Below are 22,244 nucleotides of genomic sequence, written 5' to 3'. Positions count from 1 at the left end.
TGCTCATGCATTGATGCTCCTCCATGTTGATGGATGAAACGCTAAGGGTTGATATGCTGAATGCTCCAATCGCTTATGCTCCTTGGGCTGAGGCTCCAAGCGTTGAAAGCTTGATGGCTGAATTATGATTGAATGAGAGGAATGATGATAAAAAGCTACATGACTTGTTCATGTAAATAATGATTTTAAATGCTGGAAAATATGGAAAAAATGCTAGATAAATGCTAATAAATATTCTAAAAATACTAGATGTTATTTGAAGGCTTTTGCAATGGATGAATGATATGCATTATGCAGAGTGCTTTCTAATGCAAACCCTAAGGTTTCTACTGACTCTACATGCATGAATGAATCTCTTCAAGTGGGTTTAGGGACTTGACTGACTGACTGACTACCATGCAACGGAAGTATTCGTAATTAAGGATTATAAACTGGCGGCCCTTGGCAGAGCCATAAGCTTGGATCAGGTTTTTTTGTGTGGTTGTCGCCTCACCCTCCTGTTTAGCAGGGATGCATAGAAGGGGTGGTAGTAGGCGGTCTGGAGGCAACTGTGGTAGAAGGCTCTTTGGAGACTTGCTCCGCTTGCCTTTTTGGACAATCCTTCCAATGGTATGACAGAAAAAACATCGGTTTTCTGACTGATACTGTCTTTGCTCCTCTGGAGGAAGATAGCCTCTAGTGATGCGTGCTTTAGCCTTTTCCTCGGGGGTTTTCTTAGGCTTGGGTTCCTTACCCCCTGAACTAGAGCTAGGACTGTTGTCTGTCTTAGTGTCTTTAGAAGACGAATTACCCTTCCCCGGTTGGGGTTTGGTACTAGACTGCGTTTGTTTAGGCTTGCCTCCGTTCATTCTCATTTCTTCATTTTGAGCAAGAGTCAAAGCCCGGTCATATGTACTGGGTTCAAAGTTATGAACTGTCACACAAATTCTCACACTGCCTTCTCTATCTTGAGTTTTGCGAGTTTAGCAATCCACTTTTATGACTTCAAACTTTAAGAGATTTTGAGAGAGAGAGAGAGAGAGATAGAAACTGTACACCGTATGGGGTCCCGAATTACTCACTGAAGGGCTCCCTATCCCGTTACCGGGATATTATTTGCTTTATTACTTTGAAGAGACTGACTGTGGACTGACGATAAGCAAAATGCAAGATCGTTGAGGACCAAGAGTCGGGCTGAACTGGACACGGCTGTAGAAGCACCAATGATGTCCAATCTCGAGCCTATGCACTCTTCCCAATGGAATGAGGGAAGGCTGCAAATCTGAGGCTGAGGTATGGGCTGATTGGGACTGTTTCTAAGCTATGTATGAATGTTGAGTTTTACCTTCACCAAAGTGCTATAGCAAAACGATGAAGATAAAGATGCTGAAAACTGTATGTATGCTGAAAACGCAAGGTGTCCTGAAGGGCTGAATGCTGTAGATGCTGCGTTTTGATGAATGAAGGCTAAATGCTCATGCGTTGATGCTCTTACGTGCTTATGGATGAAACGTTGAGGGCTGATATGCTGAATGCTCCAATCGCTTATGCTCCTTGGGTTGAAGGCTCCAAGCGTTGAAAGCTTGATGGCTGAATTATGATTGAAATGGAGGAATGTTATGGCTGAGGAATGACCTACGTAGCTCGTGCCTGACTTATCGTGGACTGAGGATTACAATGGGGTCACGGCGTACGACAATCATCATCCTAAAGGGTACTAATATTGTACAATGTTGCACTGATGATGATGAGCCATCTTGTCACCGTGCACTGCAGTGCAGAGTGCATGTGACATGAGGGGTGCAAGCTCTGTGTACCTGAGGGGTGGTGAGGAGCAGAGAGGGTTGCTGTCCCGAGTGGTGCAAGCTTTGGTGACACGGGTGCTTCGCACTTGATGTGATGTTGTGGTGAAGCTACGCAGAGAGTGGGCTGCTGTCCCGATGGTGAGAGCTGAGGCAAAAACGCTGATATGCTCTATGTATAGCAGAGGGGGCTGCTGTCCCATGGGCTGTGGTAAAACGCATATGATATGCTGATGTAAGCATTGATGTGAGCCTTGATGTAAGCACTGATGGAAGGCTGATGTAAGCCCCGATGAAAGTGCTGATGTCTGCTGATGTAAAACGCAGATGAAGTGCTGATGTAGGTGCTGATCTATGCTGATGTAAAACGCAGATGACAGTGCGGAAGTAAGCCTGATGTAAGTGCCGATGTAAGGCTGATGTTGTGACATGTGAGGGATTTGACCGTCGTAAACACAACCTTAGGCTAACTAAACTGTACTTAATGATGCTTAAGAAAGACAGAGAGTGTCAATGCAATGCAATGCAGCTATATTAGATGAATGGGTTACAATGAGATCTAAATAGATCTATGATGCTGTCCTAGATGGAGATCCTTCTCGGGATGAGAGGAATAGGCTGAATGCTGATGCTGAGGACTGTTCCTTGCTCCAATGTTGAGGTCCACCCTTCGATGCCGGCTTCCCTCTATGTAGGAGATAGGAATGATGACTTATATGCTGAATATGCTGCCTATATGCTGAATATGCTAGATGAACTGCTGTCCCACTGACTTTCCCTTGTCTCTTGGGAAGGAAATGCTGAAGGGATAGCTTTGGAACTGATGCGATGCTGATCTGATGCTGAAACGCAGATGCTCTCCTTGTTGCCTGGGAAGAAAACGCTGAGGAGATGGATGCGTTGGCTGAATTGAACTGGATGATCTATGCGTTGAACTGGGATGCGATGATGGACTGAAAACGCTGATGATTCTGGACTGAATGGATGCGCTTCTATTTATATGTGTGCATGGTGCTGGTTGGCCAGCCTTACTGCAGTCGGCCAGCCTTGCTGAATGCTCACGACTGGCAATAATGCCATAAATGCTGGTCGGCTGACTTTAAAAGGCTGTCGGCTGGTGCAAATTCCCCGACCTGATGCACATGAATACCTTATATGCTCATGATGATTAAAGTCCTGATGTTGGTGCTGAAACACCCCCATATGCATGCTCATGCTGATACATGCCTGACTAATACTTAGATGTCTTGATTAATGCTTGATGATGCCATGCCACTTGTACACCTCATGGGTGTGCACGTGACAGATGTAAGCCTAATGTAAGGCTGCTGTAAAACGCTGATGTCAGCCTGAGGTAAACACTGAAGACAGCCCTGATGTAGGCGGCCAACAGATGATGTAAACGCTGATGATAGCAAAGAGGGCTGCTGTCCCGGGTAGTGGCCAGATGGTACCGGATGTGACAATGAAGTGGTACACCAATGATGAATGATAGGCAAGGCTATATATACTGAGGGGGGGGTGTTGGCCGGTCAGCCTAAAAGGTGTAGTCCAGCAGCCAAGACAAAAAACCCCAAATAAATCATAAAATACCCAGAAAAATACCCTTTTTAGGGCTGGGAAAAGTACTGTTTTCTCACATGTGGTTCAAGTCATGCTTGCCTATTGCGTGGGAAACGAGTTCATGTGCTTGAACTGTTTTGGGACCTAGACATTGCTTTGATTTAATGCATGCTAAGTGCTACATAGGCTTTGGAATTTCTTTTGGCCATGGTTGTGGAAGGATATCGAGGCATATGTGCAGGAGTGTTTGCCATGCTAGACATTAAACTTTGATAGGCGAAAGGCTCCGAGATTGCTTCAGCCTTGCCTGTTTTCTCTCAACCATGAACTTTATCATGGATTTGTTGAGAATGATGCTATTTGAACCATCACTGATAGGTTCAACAAACTTGTGCACTTCATTCCGATCTTCAAGCTCATGTAAGTTGAACACATGTACATAACTTTCTAGTGCAAGTGTTTGAGCATCATGGTGTGCCACAATCTATTGTTACCGCTTGGTAACAGCCTCTTTGGAGATGAATAATCCTAGTGGGTTGTAATTGTGTGGGACAATGCCAGTGTTGTTACGAGGCGCGCCTCGAACTGTTAGAGGCGTCCAATGCGTTCGAGTTGTTCGAGGTGTGGATCGAGGCATCCACAGTCAGTTTTTTTTTGGGGCCCATTTTTGCCCGTTTGATGTGACTTTTTGAGTCTCTAGACGACTTTATGGGGGGCTTTAAGGGCCCAAGGCAGCCCCCCCTCTAATAATCTATCTATTTATCTCTCTCTCTCTCTCTCTCTCTCTCTCTCTCTATATATATATATATATATATATATATATATATATATATATAATAGACGCCTAACGTCTCTAAAAAAATAGGAGTCTTTCGCATGCCATACCAGCTTCGTACCAAACGCCTTTGACGCCTCTAACAACCTTACAACTCATTGACTGACACACCTATGATTAAGCCTTAATGATGGCAGTTAGCGGCTTGCCGCACGGCTAGGGCTCGCAACATGCTTAATGCTTATCCAAAAGGTAACTTGATAGTGTACTTTGTACAAGTATATTGATGTAACACCCTAGTACAACGAGTGCATGTGACCATAGTTGCAAAAAACGCGTTTTTTTGAAAAAACAAAAAAAACGTGTACGTTTCAAAACGTCCCAGTTTTTGGGATGCGTTTTTTTAGGACGCATTTTTTGTACATGAACTCTTGATGTTGAACGGTCATTGGTAAATCAATATTAAAGTTAATGTTGAATGGCATTGCCACCACCAGACCCGGGGCCATGTGAATGTGTTATCATTATGATTTAATGAATTATGATACCCATAGGCTTTAAATTGTTTACTCTTGAGTTTTTATGCACAAGTTTAACTTTTATACATGAAATTTGTGGTTCCTAGGCTTAAAAACTATATATACAGGTCATAATTATAGCTTAAAAAAAAGAATAAAAACTTATTTTAAAAACTTTCCCAAAAATAAAAAACATTTTTAAAAGTATAAAACTCGTATAATACTTCCCGTTTTAAAAACGTTTGGCAACTATGCATGTGACATGGGTGCATCTTTGGCTCCTAGTGTGGTGTACTACACACGTATCCACAACATTCATACATGGGCACCGATCTTGCATTTGTTCTTATTTGCATTTAGTTGTTGATTAAGTGAATATTTAGGGTGTATGAGATACGTGCCCCTGTTACAATCTTACGCAAAGGGACAACACCATTAGGACTTGGTGGCATATACTCACTTCCGTCATAGTCACTAGAAACGGGAAACGGGAACAGAAATGGCACCCCCCCATGCGAAAAACGGAAATGGAAACCGGTGGGAAACGGAAACGTGTAGGAAACGACACATATACTTGATTAATTAAATTACTGAACCAAAACTAGTAATTACAGGAGGTGTAAATTTATATAAGGGAAGTACTCTTGGATTTCTGCACGTTCTTTTATTAAAGAAACGTTTATTTAAAAAATGTTTTTTTTTCAGCGTTTATATGCAAACGTTTATGAAGAAACATTTATAAAAAAACGTTTATAAAGAAACGTTTATTAAGAAAACGTTTATAAAAAAAAACTTTTTTATTCAACGTTTATGCAAAAACTTAAAAAAAAAAGATCATTAAAAAAACGTTTTTTTTCAACGTTCATAAAAAAACGTTTATTAAAAAAAACGTTTTTTTTTCAATGTTTATAAACAAATGCGTTTATGCAGAAGCGTTGAATAGAACGTTTATGAAGAAACGTTTGATAAAAAACATGTAGTTTTTTTAATTAAAAAAAAAGGAACTTTTTGATAACGTGTCCATTTCTAGCCGTTTCAGCTTGTTTCCACATTATGTAGGGTTTTGAAACGCGTTTCCATGTTCACGAGAGTCACAAATGCTATAGAACATGCCCAATGATTGGATAGAAAGACAAATTTGTCAGAGCTTGATTTTTCACAAATTGCAAGCACCTACTTCCATACTTTTTTCTTCTTAGAGTTTGACAGAAAGAGTAAACTTCTAAGGGAAAACTTGGGAAGCTCAAATTTTGTTGCTTGATGAATTTAATAGGGGAAGAAGGCATGTTGCTAAGTCTCAATAGGGATTGCATTTGTAGTGGGTCTAAAGCTTTTGAGTATGTTGTCATGGAGTCAATGTTGCACGCTTAACAGTTTTTTGATATGAATCCAAGCCACTGTTCTAATTTTTCATGCGTAAGGTCACAAAGTTTCTTATCCTTATAGACCTCTAAAGCGTGATACTATCCTTTGCGAGAGCTCCTTCCTTGGGGCACAATGTTGGTTAATTTGAGCTAAGCAAGCTTCTGGAGTTTGATACACCTTGACACCTCAAGGATTTGGAAAAATATACCTCTATTTACTTGAACATCAGTGGGGCGTTGCTAAAATCTCTTAGTTAGCATGCTTGGATATTTTTCATTCTTATGAAGGTATCTAAATTTTGTCAAGCACATCCAGTGTGTATTAATTATGCATTTGCCTCACTTTGAGTACCACAAAGTTTCTAAGAATAAAACCTTAAAATTGGAAACAGCAAAACGTTTCAAAACCTGGATGAAACTCCTTGACTGATTGCGTTTCCATTATGGCGCTTTTTGTGTGATTCTTTATGGTAGTTGGATGCTTTAATGCTTGCAGTTGGTTAAAATTCACCAGAATTTGTTGTGGTAGTCACAGCCTATCCGTTGGAGCTTTTCCATGTGGTCTGTTAGGCTTCACAATTTTTTTTGAGGCAAAATTGGATATTTTACTATGATCGGGTATTGTTTTTGTTGTGGTATCCCCTTATTCTTATCCTTCTTTCTCACAAACAGGTGTCAAAGCCACTTATTTTCTAGCGGTTGCATTTCTGGAAATTCTTCGACTAAATTGCAATGGTGGAGTTCTAAAAGACAACACTAAGGAGGAGGGAAGGAGAAGTGCTCTTACTTGTGCCTTTGAATACTTGGAAAAGCCCAACCTGGCACCATCTGTCTATCAATGTTTGACAGCAATTGTGCATAGGGCCTTTGACGCTTCCATGGCTTGGTTGGTATGTTGTTCAAATGTTGGCTTTGTTCATATTCATTAAGTGGTTGATTAGACCCGTTTGTTAGATCATAAGTCATAAGTGATAGTTGTAGTCAGTGTCCAATTTGGAGCATCTGCATTTATTTGTATTTCCCACCTTTATGGATGGCTTTTGAAACTAAGTTTTGTACAACAAGCCCAGGAAATGATAGTAACACAAGTTGTTTTTTAATTGTGGAAGGATGAAAGGTCGACTGGCAGTGGGGTCGAAGCAGAAGAAAAGGAGGCGGTGATTGTTACTCATGCATGCTTTTTGATATCTAAGATGACACACAGAGACGAAAATGTGTGTGATTTATCATGCAGGTTTTTGAACCAGATTAAGCTCAAGTATCCACAGGTAAGGTGCTACGAAATGTATTTTGCTGTGAAAATCCGCCTTTGAATTGTTTATAAGTTGCAGACATTTTTCTGTTTATTTCAGGTCCTCTGGAATTCATCTTGCTTGGATGTATTACTTCGTCTAGCACGAACCCACCCTTTACCATCTCTGGATTCTGCAAGGGTGGCTTCTATGCAGTCGCTTATTAAAAGGCAAATTCGTAACTGGGTGATTCAATCCCTTTCCCTGGCTCCATGCACCACACAAGGACTTCTGCAGGTATTTCACTTCCATTCTTGAACCTAGTAAAATTGCGATGTCTTAAAATTTTGATAGTGTCAGGGAGAGGTGAATAGGGCTGAAGCTTTACTAGTGCGATCCTTATAAAAACTACTTGCTTACAGGAACGAATTCGGTCTTCGAATTCTTGGTCAAAAGGTTCTTACACAAGTGACCTTCTTCCATTGCTATCGGACATTAAACTAGACCCAACAAAAACCGAAGGATGGAGTAACAACAGCCTGGTTGTGGTTCTTCCTGCAACATTTGCAGCAGCAGTAGCTGCTGCAGGAGCTCGTGGACATTTGGCAGAGATGGGGAATTTGGAAGTGCTTTCGAATGGTATTGTCAGTGCCAATGTAAAATCAAGCTATATTCATATCAATATTGGCGGTTTGACCTTTGGTCAAGGCCACTTGCAAGACAGCACAGCTGGGATGCTTTTTGGGAGCTCGAGGTCTGACAGCTTCAAGGAAAAGAAGTCTGAAAAAATTGTCTCTGCGAAGCGTGTGTTAAAAGAGAGACTGATTGCAAGCTTTTTGCAATTGCTGCAACAGTTCATCTCAACTGTAGAACGAGGAGCAAGCATAGAGACAGAAGCTTTTCGTGAAACATGCTTGAGATCAACGGCTTTCATTGTATCAGAACTGGTGAGATGGTTTTTCTTCTCTTCCTTTTAAGATTTTATAGCTTTTACTAGGAGTAAAGGCATTGCATCACAGGAATTGCATTAAACTCAAATCAAGAGACAACTTGTGTTCTAATAGATTTTGCTAACTGATTATGAATGCTAAGCATTGCTACTTGTGAGTTTATCAACTCACCAAGCCAGTTAGATGTCAGAGGACACACATGGTTCTTTACAACAATAACGGAGCTCTTGGTTTGAATAAAGGAAAACATGGTCCCAGCATCCAAGCCAATCACAGGAAAATTTAGTATCTTAAGTTTTCTTTGAGAGCAGAAATTGGCAACTCATGTGGCCCGTCATAAAGAGATTGCAAGCAGTCCTTTGGTAGTGAAAAAGAATGGAACCATAAAGTTATCTCTGTATCACAAGGCCTGTTACTTTCTCGGTTTTTTTTTTTTGGGGGAGAGAGAGAGAGAGAGAGAGAGAGAGAGAGAGAGAGAGAGAGAGAGAGAAAGTCATATTAACGTCCGCGGCATGCCTTGAAGGCATATGGGACCGAAAGACATGACATCACAATCATTACAATCCACTTCGGGGTGCACTCAGGCGCAGAAACAGTCTAGAGGAGACTCTTTACCTAGGTTCCCTATGTGTGTATGTTTTCACCCCCTATTTTTGACACACTCGATCCATGTGGTTCGCCTACATTTTGTTGGCTACTCAGTAGTATGTAGTTGACAGTTTTTTTTTCTGCTACATGCCTCTGTGCACAATGAAAGAACTGTACTCTCTTTATGCGTATTCAAATCTAGTAGTGTAAGGAAAGGAATGCAGAGCGGCTTGATGAATCTCCTTTCTCCTCAAGAGTAGCTATGTATACTACAGAGCATCATGCAGGTGATCATAATAAACATTCTCCAACTGCTATGATAAAAAAAAACCTTTGCGTAGGCCGCATGCTTAACAATTTGGCTCTTTTTGATTGGCTGGGGCTTATGAGGTCAAATGGAGGCAAATGTATTGGTGGACAATACTCATTAAGGTTAAGGATGTTTGGGACAAAGGCTCAGGATTTTGTGCCATTGTTGGAGCCACATCATGTACCTTACTGTATGAAACGTCTTGTACTCAACTTAAAAATTCCATCTTTGAGATTGTCGACTCCATGATGTCATAGGAACTTTATGTTGCTCTATTCATCTTCTAGTGGCTAAATTTGCTACAGGAGCAGGAGCCAGTTTAAGGCACCTTATATTTAGTGGATACCTTATAAAACATCTCCTGAAGGAGATGTTGTATGTCACTGCAGTTTATTGTGTGCCTTGAAAAAGATTAAAATGTTTTCTCAAACATCATTACTGCAAGGTGAATGTGAAGTGGCAGGAAAAGTATCATTTTAGCCCAAACAAGGGAGAAGTGGGATAGCAGAAAAGTTGAAAACTGTCATCAATTTGAATCCAGTGAGGGACATGTTAATTTGTTCTTCTTGTGCATCTTCCAAAAGACCAAGGACATGATGATGGTGAGGTGTTTGTTTAGTCCAAGATATGGAGATGATGATGGTGAGGTGTTTGTTTAGCAAGATATGGAGATGGTTATCTCTTGTACTAGCAGCCGATTGGGACTGAGCAGAGAAGTTCAATTCAGTAAAAATTGGTGATTCTCTGTTTTATGACATCCATCCTGCACGCATGTTCTCTTTTTGCTTGTGTGAGTTTACAATGCGTGATGGACAGTATTTAGCTTCAGCAAAAGAGGAGTCCAAGCAGAATAGAATAGGGAAACTGGAGAAAAGACAGGATTTTTAAAATTTTTATGTGGATTCTCTCCTACAACAGCTGAATGTGTATATGGGAAATGGGCTAGGTTCAAATTGCAAATAAAGTTATAATAGAGAGGGGCTCTAGGAAAAATTGCCAAGACAGGTTACTATAATCATGGTTTGAATATGTGATGATGTTCATTTTTACTACAGGTGTATCTAAAGTGCTCATGTGGCTTTTTGTAGGAGCTTTCCAAAAAAGTGGAGATGGAAGGTTTTCTACAGTTACTTCGTCTCCTGTGTTGGTGTCCAGCATACATTTGTTCTCCTGAAGCCATGGGTACTGGAGTGTTTATTTGGACTTGGCTTGTATCTGCAGCACCTCATTTGAGCTCCCTTCTCTTAGCAGAGCTTGTAGATGCCTGGCTTTGGACCATAGAAACAGGCCGCGGCTTATTCGCTTCAGGACCTGCTAACTCTGGTCCAAGTGGAAAGTTAAGGCCACATCTAACACCTGGAGAGCCTGTCTCTTCGGGAGACAGGGATCCTGTTGAAGGGATCATTGCACATCACATATGGCTGGGCTTCTTCTTTGATCGTTTTGAGGTGAGCCTTTTGATTTTGTACCATCAAGATGAATGTTTTTTAAAACATGGAATGGCTGTTATGTGTTAGTAGTTCCAATCATAGCTTTTAACATGCGTGAAGCATACACATACACATACGAGTATGAAAGTATGTTTGGCTCACTCGGGCTGAAACATACGTGGCCCTAATTACATAGTATTTTATAGGCAATAAATTATAGTTTCACTAAATTATTGGCAATGAGAAATGAGAAATGAGATGAGAACTTTATAATCCATTTCATATGTCATAATATAAAAAACCAAGGAAAGTAAACTTGCACACAATTTACATTAGCAAAACCAGAAGTCCAGTACAACAATCATCATGGTTGTTTCTCATACCGGTACGAACCTATTCGTACCGTGCGGTTCGTAGGATATCATACGGTACGCTACGAACCTCTGCATCAATGTTAACCTCTGGCCCATAACGCTGAAACACCCACATGAAGTCTTGTACATATGTCTTTTACACTTTGGGGGGGCATGTGGGCATTTATCAACACCTTGGCCTTTGATCCCCAAAATATGTGATCGGATGCGGTGTGGGCCTCCATCCCATACATGGGGACAAAACTTACACTTAAAAGTATGCATGCCTCTTGCGAGTGTCTTCACAATAGTCACATAGTTCCATTCCAAGCCCTTCTTGCGTCCACACCTTCAATACCTGTTTGGGAGTAGACGACACTTCCTGTGAATCAAACATGAGGAGTCAAGGCTTCAATATTCTGAAATATTTCAGATCTTAGAATTTCAGACTTGTGTGTGCACAGTGTGCACAGTGTGGGCAGTGAGCACACCCTCACGAGTCACATGTGAGCTGCAGGGTTTGAGTGGAGAATAATAGAAACTTGAAAGTTGAAACAGAGCCTAGAGTCTAGACCAAAACGTGTACACTGGTGACTGTAGTATGTACAGTACAGTGTACAACGTAGTAACTTAGAGAAGACTCAACTTTCAAGAGTCAAGAAGGCCAAGAGGGCCACTGTGTGTGTGTGTGAGAGAGAGAGAGAGAGATGTATAGTGGCTAGTCTACAGAGAAAGAAAGAAAGGAAAGCGAAAGATGGGAGAGAGAGAAACGACTAAACGGGTGTGGAAGTGGAAACCTGTAGGCTGTGTCGGAGTGTCCGGGCAGACTCCAGACTTGAAACAGATTGTGCCGCTGCTGATTCGCTGAAGGCTGGCGGCTGGCTTCTGGCTGCTGAAGCGACAGGCTGAAGTGAAACGTCTGTCCGCGACTCCACTCATGAGTATGGGCTCACGACTCCTCACAAAAAAAGGGCTTTTTTTTGGCCACATAGATTTATTTCCCCAAAACAAAGGGTCACGTATGTTTCATGCACATTGCATACCATACTTCTCTTTAACAAACGTTTGCTTGGGGAAACATACACGTATGTTAAAAATTATGGTTCCAATGGTTAATCTATTTGGGGCCAAAGATGGGCCGATCCCCCTCGTAAGGCATTTCATCACCAAAAGCTTGTGAGCTCTGGATCACCACATTTCCAATACAACGGTATGAAATCAAAAATTAAACAAGAATGTCAATGAAGTGGTACACAGGCGTATCCTCCTTTGGAAGGAACCCTTCCGTGAAGTATGGTGGTTTTTTCAAACTCAATCTTAGGCCTTTTCCCTTGGCTTGGGCGATTACCCTTATGTGGGATGGCGAAGATGCAGCCGGTACGACTCCAAGTAGTACATGTGGAGTCTTTAACCTTTCAAGACTCTTCTTGATCCATCCCAAGACCACATGACTCTTCTAGACTCATCGATAAGCCCATATGACTCATGCATAAGCGCACATATTTGTCCACTAGCCCATTTGGCCCTTCCAAGAGCCCACTTTTCTGTTCCATGAGTCCAGTTGGCTATTTTATGAGTCCATATGTCTATCCCATGCATGTGCCCAATGGCTGAGTTCTTGGCTAGTGGCTGCCCAATGGTCCATACAGGCTGAGTTTCGTGTGCCCGATGACTTCAAACTTGCTTCTAATCAGATTTGATCTAACCCAAGAGCTTTGATACCAATGCAATGAAGGGGACCTAGGGGTGACACTCATTAGCAATAAGGGTTCTTAAAGAGCACCAAATTAGGGTTTCTAAAGAGCAGCCACAGCTTGGAGGAGGTATGTGGATGCCAAAACCATGAAGCCCCCCACCCTCACTTGCCCTAGCAAGAACCATGGAGATTGGGCGGCCATGGTTGGTTGTGTGCTGCCCGTGTGCTGGAAAATATGATAGATACAATGTGTTTGGGCCACCACTTGGCATGTCTCCTCTTGTGTGTTCAAATGCCATTTGACATGATGTGGTTTGCCTACACTTGCTTAGGCTGTCTAGGATGGTTTTTGAATTCGGGTGCCCAATCTATGTGTGTAAGCTATAGATAGTTTTACAAACCTCTTGTGTCTCCTCTTGTGTGTTCAAACATGCCATTTGACATGCTATCAACTACTTGTTTGTTGTACTAATTCTTTCTATTTGCTACTTCCCCCTTAGTGCTAGGCTTCATTATGGCTGAGTCTGCCTTGCATCTCCGGAGGTTTGATAGAAACTCAATACGAAGGGCTTTGTGTGAATATATGCTCTTATGTGTGTGTGTGTGTGTGTGGAGTGCGCGTGTGTGAACATATCTTGATACAGAGTTCTACACCCACTATTGGGCATCGATGACGTTAGTGAGGATGTAGTCCATACTATGCATAATGGAGTTCATAGTTATATAGTCTTGTGGGTTGACTACCATGAGTATATAACATGCACGTTCCTAAAAGGTGAATTTGGGCATGTTCCTGGATTCATCTAGGTATATATAAAAAAACAAAATAGATAGGCTGGGGAGATGCCCTCCGCACACTTGGAAGGCAGGGGGAGGAAAAAAGTTGAGACTTGAGAGACCCCCTCAACCTTTAAAGTAATAAAATGGACCTAGGGGCAATACTTACCTCCTACAAATTCACTTGTTACGCCTTAAATAGGGTCAAGCACATGCGCCGGGCTCCTAGGGGTCCCCGGCCTTGTGGACATTCACATGCATTGAAATCAAGGCAATGTCCATACTGGGAAACAAGTTCACACGTGTGCATTTCTAAGCAAACATGCTTAATGCAAATGCAGTGTTGACTAGACAATCTCCCATCTTCCAAGCTTGTACACCAATTTAGAGGCAAGGGGTCAAGGTGGTGATAGTGTTTGTTTTTTGCCAGGTGATCTATCACCACTGTGATAAGAAAATGTTTTGGCACCGTGTGTAGAGAAGTCAAGGAATGAGCAATTGATATGAAGTCTTAGTGTCTTAGGTTATATTACCTTTTAACTTGACATTGAAAAACACCATATGTTACAGGTTTTTTAAGAAGTTCCTAGCAAGGGATCCACTAGCCAATCCTATTACAGTTGTATAGTCCTTGTAAGCGTACAAAGTGCTCTTAGAAGTGTTTAGAAATTTATGGCTATGGCAGGCAAATCCAGGGTTAATACCTCTTGAAACTCTTCTATGCTGCTATGTGGCGACAACTATGTTTTGCTGTTATCGACAAACAAAGCTAGCTATGCAATTTATGCCTACTTTTCTGATCAGAAGGTTGTGAACCAGTTTGTGGTTTTTGTATGGTATTCATTTATGGTGGATCAGCAATATATTAAATCAAGGCACGATTAGGGCAAATGGTTGAAATCATAAGAAGGTGATCAATGATGGAGCATTTGTTCCGGTGTTTTTCTTTGCATTTGTTTTGAAGTGCTGATTTTGTGCAAATACTGATGGGTTGTCAGGTTGTGAGACATGATAGTACAGATCAGCTATCTTTGATTGGTCGATTGCTCCAAGGATCATTGAAGAGACCTGACCACTTTTCATCTCATCCAGCTGCGACTGGCACCTTTTTCTCTTTGATGCTGCTGGGCTTGAAGTTTTGTTCATGCCAACTTCAAACTCATCCAGCAATGGGCGTATGCATTTTACTACTCGAGGACCGTATTGTTCGGTATGTATTCAAAAAACTGCTTTCACTTGCTATGAAAGTTGATGATATCATCAGTGATGGTTATTTGCTTTGAAGCATCATTTTTCTGTTGTGATGATATTTTGGATTGGTTTTTCTATTGATGGGGAAGAAAAGTGTTTGGCTATTGCGTACTCAATCAAGGCAAGCTCCAAGCATGGAAGCTCCTCTTGTCCTAGGCCAAGGCTTGTGAAAGGGAATTGGCCTATAGTAGAGTTCCCTGATGTAATTTTGGGCAATAACAGAACAATGAGCTGGAGAGTTCCCTTGCTAGTAGCCTCCTGCCTCAGCCTTCCACCTCTCCATTCTTGCCACCCCCCCGCCTTTTCCTCTCCCCGGCCCTGCCTCCCTCTTCCTTGTGCAGCTCCTCTTCTCCTTTGCTTAACCCCCCTCCCCTCCATTCCCTTGGCCCCCTTTTTGCACCTGACCTGTTTCCCTCTTCCTCCTGCCTTCACCCGTATTCTGTCCACCATCTCTCTCTCTCTCTCTCTCTCTCTCTCTCTCCCCCCCCCCTTCCTCTTTCTTTTCCCATGCCTTTCGGGTATCTGCCACCCCTTCCCCCTGGTTCTCAGTATGGACAGCCCTGTCCCCTGTCCCCTGTCTCCTCCCTCTTCCTCTTCCTCTTCTGTTTTGTTTGCAGCTTCAATTGGTCTTTGTAAGAAGCCCCTGCGCCCCCTTTCTCTTCTCTTGGAGGACTCCATGGAAGCCACTCCTCCTTTCTTGACTGAGGTTACACTCAAGTGCCCTTTTTTTGAATTTGGACCTCTAGCTTGTTGTCTTCAGTCACGTCCGCAGAGGTCACCACCCTCATTTGTAAATTTCCCGATAACAGACCCACGTGAGGATAGATTCACAATCTCCTGCAAGCTGTGCTTCTTGGTGAGCAAGGCCAGATCACCAATATTCAGTTCCTTGGCAACGGCTACATTGGGATATAGTTTGACTTGGCCGTTCTCGCAGAGATAAAGCTCTGCAGCTAAGCCACATCGCTTGCGGTATGCAGTGCACAGATGTATTTCGCTAGATGGTGCCACGACTTCATGCACAACTTTGATCCTTCGTCTTTATGGTTGGCTTCCCATTGACCATCTGCTTCCTTGGACTCCGAAGGAATACTTTGAGCTGCTTATGATGATTGAATGACATCTTGGATATGTGATAGAGCCGCCCCCCTACAACGGAAGCAGCCCTGGCACGGATAGTAGGATTCCCATCCTTCCAACTGGTCATTATCACCTCATTAAAGAACCTCTCCCATTATCTCTCAATTTTTCGGCTGGATGGGTCTCACTTTCTTTAGCAGGTAGAGTTCCCTGGGCTACGCGGCCAATGCTTCATGTGCCGCGAGTTGGCTAACATTGTGTGATTATGCCCCCATTGACATCCTAGTGGCATATTGTCGCACTAGCCATTGCCCGACAGCCCTGTTCCAAAGAGACCTGCCAAAGCGAAGTCTTTGGCATGAGAGCACCTTCGTCCACCTCCCCCATTGCTAGAAACACCCCCCCTTTCTCCCTAAAAAAAGACTAAAAGTTGGATCTTCAGCAGCAATTGGCCCCCTCCCCCCTAGCAAGGTTAATAGAATCCTACGCCTCAGAGACATTATAATAATTTATCATAGGATTTGCCTTATGTGAGCCCAAGGGATTTGGCGGCCCAACTAGTCACCCTTAGTAAAAAACTAGATCCAAGGAGGTTGAAACACCATGTTTTCACTGATGATTAAGCAATCTATTCATTGCTAATCAAGCCTTTAAGGAGACTCAAATAATAGCATTGGAAGATTTATCGACTACATAATTGCTCAAAACCTTTGACATCATGTAGAAATCCATGAGAGAGTAGCAGATCAGGTTAAAACGGGGCTAGAAAGCTGTAAATTGACCATGGATAAGCTCCACCACAGGAAAGAGAACCACCAAGGAGAAAGCATGAGAGAGTATGGACTGATTTTATGAGTAAAAACTTGAATAATGCCTCTCTTGAAGTAGGTGACTATTTCACGAGGGAGGAGGGAGAGAGGTATAAGATTTCCATACAAAGAGAAGGTGGCCATTGGGCCACCTCACAAAGGTGGTCACACTTCTCCCATAAATGGGGAGGGTGTATGGCCAATAGCCTAGCTCACTGGAAGGGATAAATGACCCAAATTCTGTCCGCCGACTCTTTAATGATGTGTGAATGCCTAACTCACTTATACGTTGTCTAACCACGCTTTAATGAGGCGTGGACTTGCAAAACAGAAAAATGAGCTATAACTCATAGAGTTTAAAGACACATTTCACTTGTCTATTGCCCACAAGCATGGTCAGAATACAGATTTAAGCACATGGTTCATGGGCAGGTGTCTCGGACCCCTACTTGTGAACTAGACACATAAGTCTTGCAAGTAGTAAAAAACAGTTCATGCGAAAACAGTTCCAGGCATGCAAGTATGCCATTCAAAAGAATGTGCTCGACAATCTCCCTTTCATTTAGCTTGTAATAGGCGGTCATTCGGGGAGTAGACATTACGTCCCGAGGCAAAGCGGAATACCTTACTCTGAATATGAGCGCGGATTGAAATCCACGGCCTCACATACCAGCCTATGTTGGGGTAAAGGCATTATGCCCACCCTTATAGTGTGTACTAGCCCATGTGTTTTATAGTACATAGTACACTTAGTACTTTTAATGTACTAAGTGCACTATGTGTACTAGTGCAAATATACATGTGTGATAGGGGAGTCACACACTCATACTCATGAGTTGACTTATCCCCACATGTCTCTCTCTCTCTCTCTCTCCCTTCTTCTCTGTGTATGTCTTCCACATGAAACCCTAATTCTCTCCCTTCAACTGGTATCAGAGCCTGCGTGTACTGTACGGACCTGCGTGCTGCATCAGAAGTGGCCGCCTGGGTGTGCTGCGTGGACAGAAGCTTGTGTAGGTGCTAAGGCACATGTGAAGCTGCTGTGTGCAGAACAGGGCAAATGCTTCTACAGTTAGTGCAACAGGGCCAGTAGTCGGTGCTGCAACCACAACGGGCGGCGCTCAGCCTTGAGGCTTACGTGGAGTTTTCGTGCGCAGCAGGAGGAGTCGGGCGCCGTGCTGGATTTTTGCGCGCAGCTGGAGGAGCCGGGCGTCGTGCGGGAGAGGCTCCGTTCCAATCGGTAGCTGCTGTGCATACTGGCAAAGCTCGTTCCGGAGCCTGAGAAGGACAGGTGCATCCACTGGAGCTTCCCCGACGAAGTCTGGATTGAAGGAGCTTCCTGCGACGTGGCGCTTCTGCGATAGAGGCACTGTCGAGGCGGCATCGCTTTATCTGTGCCGGGGCCGTCTCGCCACACTTAGCCCAATGCTTTTCGTGCGCCTACCTCGCATGCACCTGCAGCTTGGTCACCTTCAGCAAAGCAGCTCCCGTCGCATGCGCCTGCATCTTGGTCGCCTTCAGCAATACAGCTGCCCTCTCAGTACCTGCACGGCGGCGGCGGCAGCAGCAGCAAATTCGACGCCCACCTGCACGATCCAGATACTGCACCTGCAATTGCAACAGAAATCAGCTGATTTCAAAGGTATATGCTTCAATTTTTTCTGGGATTTGCAATTGAGCAGGTACAATCATCAATTGAGCAGGTACAGGTCCAAATTGCTCAGATTTTGAGCAAAATTGGCAACAATTAGGTGACATTGGTCACATTCCTCGTCAATTTGTAGGAAATTGGATGTCAAAATTTGGGGCTTTTGATTTAATTGTGCCATTGGGCATTCATACATGCTGTATGATGTGAGCAATCTCACATTCGGGCCAAAATTGCAGGAAATTGGAGTGCAGATCAAAGGGCTTTTGTGCCGATTGGGTTGATTTGCATGCAGGCACTGGCATTTGATGCTTTGGGCAATGTTTTGATGCCTGTCAAGCACTTAATGTGCCTGTAAATCAAGGGGCTTTTATGTATTGGATGTATATGTGGCCAGGGGGAAGCATTGTGAAGACTTTGGATGCCTTCATGTGCATTAAATGTATGATCAGAAATTGATCTTGAATCAAGGGGCTTTTCAAGATTTTGTGCTTGTTGAGCTTGGCAAAGCAGCAGGGAAGACTTTTATGCCTTGAACCCTCAGAAATCCACTTGCAGTCAAGGGGCTTTTGCCCAATTTCTGTCCGGGACTGTTGTATGCAGTGGTGAGGACTGTCAAGGTCTGATTTTCACTCATTTTGAAAGCCAGGAGAGCATTTATTGCTACTGTACTTGCTGGTACAACTTTGTACAAGTTTTGGCATGGCTGTACATTGATTTGAGTGAGGAAAAGGCTCATTTTCAGCTGTTGTACTTGCCGGTACAGGTTTGGTACATCATTGGTGAGCACTTAGTACTGTTGTACAGTACTTTGGAAGGGGAACATAGCACATTTAAGGTGCTGTCCTAAATCTGCAGCAACCAGATTTTGGTGATTTTATCACATACAGTGGGAGTAGAGTTGCATTCGTGCTTCCGCAGTGGGAGATTAACTTTGGGAGAACAACTGCGAGCACTTTGTGTGCTTTGGCGCAGTGTTTGCACATCTTGCAGGGAGTCAGGCATTGACAAAGGTTGCATATTGCTATGGCAACCACAGGTGAGAGCTCTTCATTGCTTCACATCAAGAAGCTTGAAGGCTGACAGTGCTATAATGTGTTGCTCCAGAAGAAGCAGCACAAGCCCATCAAAGAAAGGGGTGTAATGCCCGCTTCTCTTACTGCTGAAGAATGGGAAGACATGGATGAGCTGGCAAGATCCACCATCATGTTGTCTGTGTCAGACACTCTACTTTTCAGCATACGTGAAGAGAAGACAGCTTGGGGAATGTGGCAAAGATTGCACGACTTGTATGCCCAGCAAAGTGCCTCAAGCAAAGTGTATTGGTTGAAGAAACTCATAGGTCTTCAAATGAAGGAAGGGGCGTCTATGACAGCCCACCTAAATGAGTTTAATCGTATTGTCAGCCAGGTCATCAATCAAAAGTTGGCAATGGACGATGAGTTCAAAGCCACCTTTCTCTTATGCACTTTGCCAGAGAGTTGGGACACATTCAGGACAGCCACTAGCAATTCAAATGCTATGCTGTCATATGCAGATGTTGAGGGTGCTCTCCTTCAAGAGGAGATGAACAGGAAGAACAACTCTGTTGGAAAGTCCAATGCAATGAATGCACGTGGGAGATCCCAGCAAAGGGGTAAAAGCCAAGAACGGGGAAGGAGCAAGTCCTGCTCCAAAAAGGACTTGGAATGCCATTATTGTGGCAAGAAGGGACATATCAAAAAGCAATGCTACAAATGGAAGAATGATCAAAAGGAAAAGGGCAAAGGAAAAGACAAAGACAAAGATGAAGCCAAAGATGCAAAGCCAAAGGGCAAAAGTGGAGTCAAGATTGAAGAAGTCAATGTGTCACATGCAGGTGACAGTGAAGATGAAGTCCTATTCACGTCTTCACTTGATGCCCATTCACTTCTTGCAGGAGATGTTCATGGTATGCACTCATGGATCATTGATTCAGGTGCCTCCTTTCATGTCACAGGTTGCAGAGACTTGTTTGTCAGGTATACTGCTGGCATTAGAGGAGTAGTTTATTTGGGTGACAACCATGCATGCAAGATTCTTGGCAGAGGTGATGTGAGGCTTGTGTTTTCAGATGGCTCACAGCTTATGCTCCATGATGTCAGGCATGTGCCTGAGATCAAGAAGAACCTGCTTTCTACTGGACAGCTTGATGATGCTGATTATGTTACCACATTTGGTCGTGGAAAGTGGAAGATTAGTAAGGGCTCACTGGTTGTTGCCAGAGGCTCTAAGGTGGACACTTTACTTCATGCATGCTGGTGTTTGTCACCATGCTAATGGAAATGCAACCGAGCTGCCGGAAATCTCTATGTGGCATAGCCGGTTGGGACACATGAGTGTCAAAGGAATGGAGCAATTGTCTCGTTTTGGTTACTTGCCTTCTCTAAAGTTCTCAAGTTTTCAGTTTTGTGAGCATTGTATATATGGCAGGCAACTCCAGTGCCCCCACAAGAAAGCTCTTGGACAGAAAGATGCTCAGTTAGAGCTTGTGCATACAGATGTATGTGAGATGCCTCAGCTTTCTTTGGGAGGGCCAAAATATTTTGTGTCTTTTATTGATGATGCCACACGCAAGGTGTGGGTTTATCCTCTTCGTTTGAAGAGTGATACATTCTCAGTGTTTCAGAAGTTTGTTGCTCATGTTGAGAATCAAACTGGCAAAACACTGAAGGCTTTGCGTTCCGACAATGGTGGAGAGTATATGTCCAAACAGTTTCAGGACTTTTGTGATGCTAAAGGCATCAAGAGGGAGCTCTCTACTCCTTATGATCCTCCACAAAACGGGACAGTAGAGAGGATGAACAGGACCATTCAGGAGAAGGTCCGTTCTATGTTGTCACATGCTGCGTTATCTCATGGTTTTTTGGCTGAAGCTGTTATGACAGCCGTTCATCTTATAAACTGGTCACCTAACACGAGGCTTGGTGGGAAAGGGCCAGAGGAAGTATGGACAGGGAAGCCTCCGTCATACAAGCACTTGAGAGTGTTTGGTTGTGTTGCGTACGTGCACATACGCAGGGAATTACACACCAAACTTGATCCTAAGTCTCACAAATGCATATTCCTAGGATATGGTGACAGAGGTGAAATGGGGTATAGACTTTGGGATCCAGTGAATAGAAAGATTATACGCAGCAATGATGTCATTTTTGATGAAACATGCATGTATAAGGAGCCTGCAAGGCAACAGGAGCCTGGCAGAGTCATCTTTGATGATGATGGACATCATGGACGACAACCAAGGGCTGTAAATCAGCCATTACAGCAACAAAACCAGCCCTTAAATGGTGCTGAAAATGGTCCAAATGGACAGCCAGAGATGGCAGAAGATATCGCTATGGATATCCCACAGTTAGAGGAGATACCGGGCATGATCTTTCAACCTTATGGCATGGAACAGGAGCCACCAATAGGTGATATGCAGGCTGGACAGCAACCTGCAAATGATGGTCATTGGGTACGGAGGTCCACAAGACCCTCCAGAATCCCTGACATGTTTGTTCCAGGGGTTGACTACTTGATGCTTACTGACTGTGGGGAGCCCTCTTGTTATAAGGAGGCGTTACAGAGGGCAAACAAGGCTCTTTGGGAGCGTGCTATGAAGTCAGAGATGGATTCTCTGCACAAAAATGGAACATGGAAGTTGGTGCATTTGCCTACAGGCAAGAAGGTGTTGCCATGCAATTGGGTTTACAGGCTCAAAGTTGCACCTGATGCAAAGCCAAGATACAAAGCCGAACATGGAAGTTGGTGCATTTGCCTACAGGCAAGAAGGTGTTGCCATGCAATTGGGTTTACAGGCTCAAAGTTGCACCTGATGCAAAGCCAAGATACAAAGCCAGGTTAGTGGCTAAAGGCTTCAAGCAGGAATATGGTGTGGACTTTGATGAGATCTTCTCTCCAGTGGTCAAAATGACCACACTTAGAGCTGTATTAGCTTTGGTTGCTCATGATGATCTGGATTTGATTCAGATGGATGTGAAGACTCAGGACTGCTTTTCTTCACGGTGATCTCCATGAGGAGATATATATGCAACAGCAAGAGGGTTATGCAGTGAATGGAAAGGAGAAGCTTGTATGCAAGTTGAAAAAGAGTCT

General features: G+C 43.3%; 1 protein-coding gene across 4 annotated transcripts in view; it reads left to right on the top strand.

Annotated features, from left to right (window-relative positions):
• Positions 1-22,244, top strand: part of LOC147622028 (Phosphatidylinositol 3- and 4-kinase family protein) — a 71,733-nt gene that overhangs the window by 24,375 nt on the left and 25,114 nt on the right. For 3 of the 4 annotated variants that reach the window (XR_015269636.1, XR_015269637.1, XM_086823102.1), the window contains exons 10-15: positions 6,674-6,891; positions 7,111-7,269; positions 7,354-7,530; positions 7,656-8,180; positions 10,170-10,529; positions 14,336-14,547. Coding sequence is in view for 2 of the 4 variants with exons in the window: in XM_086823102.1 (XP_086679228.1) it covers positions 6,674-6,891; positions 7,111-7,269; positions 7,354-7,530; positions 7,656-8,180; positions 10,170-10,529; positions 14,336-14,547 (1,651 nt within the window). In the remaining 2 variants the exon portion in view is untranslated. The remainder of the gene's footprint in view (positions 1-6,673; positions 6,892-7,110; positions 7,270-7,353; positions 7,531-7,655; positions 8,181-10,169; positions 10,530-14,335; positions 14,548-22,244) is intronic. The other variant, XM_086823104.1, reaches the window with a different exon arrangement.

The sequence above is a fragment of the Cibotium barometz genome, chromosome 29, assembly GCF_041138505.1.
Source record: "Cibotium barometz isolate CiBa-2024 chromosome 29, ASM4113850v1, whole genome shotgun sequence".
Classification (NCBI taxonomy): domain Eukaryota; kingdom Viridiplantae; phylum Streptophyta; class Polypodiopsida; order Cyatheales; family Cibotiaceae; genus Cibotium; species Cibotium barometz.
The sequence above is the reverse complement of the archived record's forward strand: the minus strand, read 5'-3'. Positions and strand labels throughout refer to the sequence as shown.